Here is a 6,657-nt window from a genome sequence, read left to right on the forward strand (position 1 = left end):
TTCATGTGTAAGATCAAAAAGGTTCCACATTGCTAAATTAACCCTTGCTTGGGGAATTAGGGAGTTAGGGGAATTAACTTATTACCTGGCAATCCCACTGCTGGCACGCCCGGGGCTAGAAAGAGAGCCCTGGCCAAGGGTCTTCATAGGGGCCCTCTCTCCTTTCCCAGAAGCTGGGGGCCTGTTGGCTTCAGGGAGAAGACAAAAATCAGTGGTACTTCTGAAAAAGAGGCATATCTAAGAAGGCAGAGAGAAGGTAAGCAGANTGCAGATGGAGGTCACAAATAAAGCTGAGTACCTGGGCTACGAGGACCTGCCCCAGCACTGCGAGCTGGTGCCCCGTGGATAGTGGTCTGTGGGAGAGCTGTTTTGCTGGTCTGTGGAAGAGCTGTTTTGCTGGTCTGTGGAGGAGCTGCCTTGCTGGTCTGTGGGAGAGCTGCCTTGCTGGTCTGTGAAAGAGCTGCTTTGCAGACGCCTGAGGCTCGCTCCACCAGGGGCCTTCGCCCCATAGCTCCGTTTGCTTCTAAGACTCGAAGGGCAGCAGTGGTCACAGGGGGAGGAGGTCGAGCGGACCCAGCAGGAGGCCTAGGGGTCAGAAGGCCAGGGGGTCGTGAAGCCGGCATCCGCGGGGCAGTTCCTGACTTGAAGCTATCCCTCTTGTCCATACCGTGCACCTAAAGAGGAAGACAGGAGGCTTGGTATCCCAGGCCCTGAACCAATCACTACAAACCATCCTGAAGCCTCCCTGTGCTTNCTCTAGCATCGCCACCCATGGGTGCCTAAACCTCAGCTTAAAGAGCCTCAATTTGTTTTTCTTCTAACCACCCACACCCGCTCACCAACCTGGCCGCTCAGTGTGGTCCTCAAGTCCTACGGCTACCTCCATCCCCCAAAGCTAAGACACCCTGTTCGTCCCCACCCTCCGACCCCCGACCCCGCCTCTGCCCTATTACAAGAACAACATCCACTCCCCTACCCCCTTGCCTCTTGAAAACCTAAATGACCAATCCGGCAAACAGGGAAATGCCTCCGGCTTCCAGATTCAGGGGCCTCCGTGTGCACGCCGATGGGGCTTCGCCAGCGTCCTTCCTCAGGTTCCACAGGCACCTGCACAGAGAAAAAGAGTGGCCTTGTTGCCCGCGAACGGGCTCTGGGAGACAAAGAGCTGACCCCTCCCCCAGCCTGGTCCCCTATGCCAACGATCCGCCCGATCCACCTGCTCACAGCACGCGTTCACCTCCGCCTCTGGGCACCAGCCGCTCCACGCAGGGTCGCTTGGGGTGGGGCTGGGTCGGAGAGCAGTAGCGGGGAGCAGCGAAAAGGCAAGGGGAGGGGGCTTCAGGCGACAGAGCCGAGGGAGCTTGGCCACGGCCCCGCCCCCCAGCTTCGGGTGGGGAGAGCCGAGGATGCGCGCACTCGCTCTCGGTCCAGAGCCGAGAGCGTGCCGAGAGGGCTGAGAAAAGAGGCGCGCCTCCGGCGGGTGCTGCCTCCCTGTAATACCCCAGGAGAGGCCTATTTCAGAGGCCGTGTCCAACAGCCATAGAACTAACTAGAGAGGCTCAGTGGAGAAATCCCTTGAAGACCCTCACAGTCCTCTACTCAAGCTCTTGCACCTGCTCCGACACCCCCTTCTCTAGCACTTGGAAACCGACAAGGGATAGGCTGGGCCTTGGCAACCAGTAGGGCGGGATCATTGTGCCTCTGGCCCACCAACCAATCCAGCCATTTTGTGTGCCCTGGTCCTCTTCCTGCACTTGATGACTATGGAGGCTAGATAGCCCTGCGACACTTGTGCCAGGTCACCTATTTTGTAACTTCGACTTTTCTCACAGGCCTTACCTGATACTGGTTGGTGGGAGAATGAGAACCCTGGGAGTTACTTTGTATTACATTTTATTTGGTGTGTGTGTGTGTGTGTGTGTGTGTGTGTCCTTGTGCACATGCATATGTCACTGCATGCTGGCAGAAGTCAAAGAACAACTTGTAGGGCTCAGTTCGCTCCTACAACCAGCGGGTCCTGGAGATAGAATCCAGGTGATCAGGCTTGGCCGTAAGTGCCTTTACCCACTGAGCTATCTCACCAGGCCCCAAACTCTTGGGCTTAGAGGATGCACAGCAGATTCCCAGATTTGAGAGAAGAGAGAAAGAATAGCGGGATGAAAGAAAGGGAGAGAAATAGGAAATACCACGGTGGCTCTGCCTTCTGTGGGGCTGGGCATCTCAACTTTGCTGGCCCACAGGCAGTCAAGTCCTCAGAAACTTCAATCCACTTGAGCAACTAAAAGGTGTCACTTTAGGTTGCCAGTTCACAGATCCAGTGTGTGTGTTTGGTGTGTGTGTGTGGGGGGAGAGGGACAGGTGTGCCTTATAAGGGATCTTACCCATAGAGGATGTTAAACCAAAACCCTGGTCTGTAAGGGATCTCTGAAGTATATGGGCTCATTGAGTTGGGCGTTTGGGGCTGCACAGCCAATACTCTAGAGATACAGGCAGAAGGATCTGAGTTCCAGACCAGCCTAGGTTACTGAACAAGGTTTATTGAGCCATTACTGGTGCTAGCTACATAAAAGAAATGAGTGTAGAAACAGCCTCTAAAGTTCCAGAAGGAGGGCTAGCGAGCAGCTGGAATGAGGTCTGCTAGACCCAGAATTAAGAGCAGTTTTAGGGCTGGCCATGTAGCTCAGTTGGCAGTGTTTCTGTGGCATACGGAAAGTCCCGGTCTCTATCCCCAGCAACACATAAACTTGGCATGGCGGTATGCAGCTATCATTCCAGCACGGGTGGGCGGAGACCAATTGAAAATCAATCTCAACATCATCGTTGGCTGAGAGATAATTGGAGACCAGCCTGGGCCTGTCTCAAAAAAAAAAAAAAAAAAAAAAAAAAAAAAAAAAAAAAAAAAACAAAGAGCAACAGTCGGAGTAATGGTTACACACCTTTGATCTTAGCATTCAGGAGGCAGAGGCTAGCAGATCTCTGTGAGTTTGAGTCCAGCCTGGTCTACACAGTGAATTCCAGGACAGTCAGAACTATACAGTGAGATCCTGTCTTCAAAACAAAACGAAACAAAATAAAAACAGAAAAGAGTTGTTAGTTTTATTTTAAACTAGTTCTCATGATCAATAGCCCCTGGCTGCCCTGTAACTTGCTGTTTACCAGGCTGACGACCTCAAGCTCACAGAGATCCACTGCCTCTGCCTTCTAAGAGCTTGGATTTAAGCTGTGCACACCCCACCTGGCAAAAAAAAAAAAAAACTAAAATAATTTTAAAATGTAAAGCCCTAATTTTAGAACCCAGTATGGTTCCAAAAAGACCCTGTCTCAAAACAAACAAACAAACAAATGCTTNGTGGACATTTTTGTAAGAAAACTTAAGGGAAAGCAGGCATGAATTTCTTCCATTGAATCTCCATGGATACGGGTAANATGGCAGAATAGTAAGGGATAATAAAAATAGATAAGGGCTCAGGAGATGACTCAGAACATAAGGACTCTTGTAGCCAAGCCCGAGATCCTAAGTTTGATTCCCCAGGGCCCATGTGGTAGAAGAACAACTTCTACAAGTTGTTCTCTGATTTCACACACACACACACACACACACACACACACACACACTAAATAGACAAATAGTCTTGGTATTTTCTAACTCAGTTTTGGCTGAGACATGAGAATCACAAGTTTGAGGCCAGCTTACCAAGAAAAGCAGGAGAAGGAGGAGGAGGAGGATGGTAAAGGAAACAGAAGAATAAAGCAGACAGCATTTTGGGATAAGGGNGTAGTTATATAAGGAGCAGTACTTGATGCATCTGGAATGGCAGGGGTGGTAATCAGAAATGTTGTGTGTGGGGTGGGGGTGAGCGTCTAGAGAGTTCTATGAAATTTTTGTTTTTGAAACTGAGTCTCATGAAACCCAGTGTAGTTTTAGACTCCAGTTGAAGCCAAAAATGACATTGAACATATGCTCCTCCTACATCCACCTCCCACGTGCTTAGATGAGAGGTGTGTACCATTCACACCTGGTTTATCAGATGGTTGGGATCAAACCCAGATTTTCATATATGCTAAACAATCATGGTGCAATTGAGCTATAGTCTCAGCCCTTAAGTCTAAGGGTTTTTAAATATATATTTATTTATTGGGAGGTGGAGTGGATAGCACATACCACAAATGGAAGCCAGGCCCAGAGGCCACCTTTGTGGAGTGGTTCTCTTCTTCTACCTTTGTGTGGGTCTCAGGGATCAAACTCCCATCTCCAGGCTTGCCATGCAACACCTTTGCCCACTGAGCCATTTCCCAAGCCTTAAATCAAGATTTTAACATTTGGGAAGACNTCTTTTGTTAGTTTGGTTCAAAACTCTTAACTATTTGTCTTCCTCATTTCTCTTTCCCTTCCTCAGGCTTCCATTAAATTGAGTACTTTTCATGGGGTGGTAGCTTATTTACACGGNCTTCTGATGAGCTAGCTTCCTTTCTGTGTCAGGGTTCAGTATTACCACATCTGTTGGCTGAGTATCATCTGCCCCGTGGTACTTTCTGCCTTGATGATCCAGAGCCACTCCCCACCATTATAGCCCAGAACTAGCACCCTGTGGCCTGTCACTCTAGCTTNTACATATACACACACATGACAAACATGTGCGCACACGGGTGAGTAATTCCTCCCTTCCTGGAATTCAGAGGGTTGCCTGAGTAAGGTGTGGCTGGAAGCAGGGGGCTGAGCTTTCTCCACTCAAGAGTTGTAACCAGCTAGGTGAGGCGATACATACTTGCAATTCCAACACTCTAGCAGCCTAGCCTAAAGGATCGCCACTAACTTGAAGTTAGCTTAGACATAGAGTGAGTTCTAGGCCAACCTGGGCTACAAAGTAACACCCTGCCTCAAAAAAACACAAACAATGCGCCAGTGAGATTGCTTAGCAGTTAAAGAGGCTTGCAGCTACTCCAATGACCTGAGTTTGTTACCCAAAACACACACTCTAACCTCCATACATGTGCCATGGTGCATGTGTATATATTCACATATGTGAAAGTAAATAAATGAACAAAAGTTGTTTTTAAGCAAATGCGTGCTTCAGAAGTGGCTCCTTCGGTAAGAGCTCTTGCCTCACAGGAACTCCATTCTTAGAACTCAGGTAGAAAGCTCAATGCAGAGGCCCGCACCTTTATCCTAGTAACCGTACGGTGTGAGGGGAGACAGGTGGACCCCTGGAAGATTGCTAACTGGCTACTTTAGCCTACTGGGCAACATCGAGATAACAAAAGGTGGTACTGTGGAGTACCTGGAGAAAGCTACAAGATTAATCCTTGACCCTAAAAAAGCCCTTTGTCACCTGGACTTCATAGACAGCCCAAGGAACGCCTGGATTATCTAAGATGATTGGAGCAGGTGCCGCGTGAGAACTCTAGAGTTATGTGGCTCAGGACTCTGAGTTTTGGGCTTTCCTCAGCTCACTAACCCACTCCCATGCTCAGGAGTGTTCTCTCCTCCTCAATAAGCTGTCACACCCTCTGTTTTTTAACCATATGTCCCTGGTCTATGCTATGCCTTTGCTATGGGACACAAGAACCAGATGAATCTTGTTGAGTTTGAGGCCAGCCTGGTCTTCAAAGTGAGTTTCCAGGACAACCAGCCAGGGCTGTTACACAGAGAAACCCCTGTCTAGAAAACAAAAACAACCCTTTCCAAATGACCGTCAACCAGAAGATAAACCTGGCAAGTCAGTGTTCACATGTAACAGCAGCCACTTGGGAAGAGGTAGCAGGAAGTCATTTGAACCCAGGAGTTTCACTTAGGCATCTTGGGAAACACAGCAAATATCTACACTTGAAGGAAAGGTGGCAAATGACTCAGCTGGTCAAGGTATTTGCTAGCGAGACTGATAACCCAATGACTTGAGTTTCATCTCTGGGACCTACACAGTGGAAAGAGAAAGCTGACGGTGGCATGGGATAGCCACTCGCACACATAGAAAATAAGTATAAATATGTATTTTAAAGAGGACTGTCAAGGTAGTTGGGAGGGAAAAGTTACTTGCTGCCAAGCCTGACAAACTTGTCTCTGAACGATTGAACGATATACACACACACACACACACACACACAGAGAGAGAGAGAGAGAGAGAGAGAGAGAGAGAGAGAGAGAGAGAGAGAGAGAGAGAGATTTGAGCACAGATAAATAAATACAAAACACACACGCTGGGTTACTTCTTTCTCTTCTCCAGCTTACTTCAACTAGAATTCATTTTGTGCCAGATAAACTATTCACATTCAATTTTTCATTTCAGAATCTAAATTTAGAGGGTCTTAAACCAAGACAGCACTAGCTAATCACCCATCCACTGTTCGTTGGATGCCCCCTGCTGTGCTAGGTACTATTCCTAGTGTTAAACATACAGAAGAGAGTAAAAGAGATGGGTGGCTGACTGAGCATGCTTGTGGGACTTGTGTTATTGGTGGTGGTGGTGGTGACCGTTTGTTCCTTTTGGTGACAGTTTCCTGAAGCTCATGGATGGTCTCCATCTCACTAGGCAGCAAAAAATAACCTTGAACTTTTTTTTTTTTTTCAGAGATAGGGTTTCCCTATATAACCCCGACTGTCCTGAAATTTGATATGTAGATCAGGCTAGCTTGAACTCACAGAAATCTGCTTGCTTTGAA

The 6,657-nt window shown here is 48.2% G+C and overlaps 1 protein-coding gene across 1 annotated transcript in view; it reads right to left on the bottom strand.

Moving 5' to 3' along the window:
* The window catches only part of Prr36 (proline rich 36), a 7,080-nt gene extending 5,660 nt beyond the window's left edge, over positions 1-1,420 (bottom strand). Inside the window, exons 1-4 of the mRNA XM_021218925.2 lie at positions 1,217-1,420; positions 977-1,107; positions 299-674; positions 86-188 (exon numbers count right to left, since the gene is read on the bottom strand). Coding sequence (XP_021074584.1) covers positions 86-188; positions 299-665 — 470 coding nt within the window. The 5' untranslated portion in view covers positions 666-674; positions 977-1,107; positions 1,217-1,420. The remainder of the gene's footprint in view (positions 1-85; positions 189-298; positions 675-976; positions 1,108-1,216) is intronic.
* Positions 1,421-6,657: the final 5,237 nt, after the last annotated feature.

This window comes from Mus pahari, chromosome 19 (genome assembly GCF_900095145.1).
Source record: "Mus pahari chromosome 19, PAHARI_EIJ_v1.1, whole genome shotgun sequence".
NCBI lineage: Eukaryota > Metazoa > Chordata > Mammalia > Rodentia > Muridae > Mus > Mus pahari.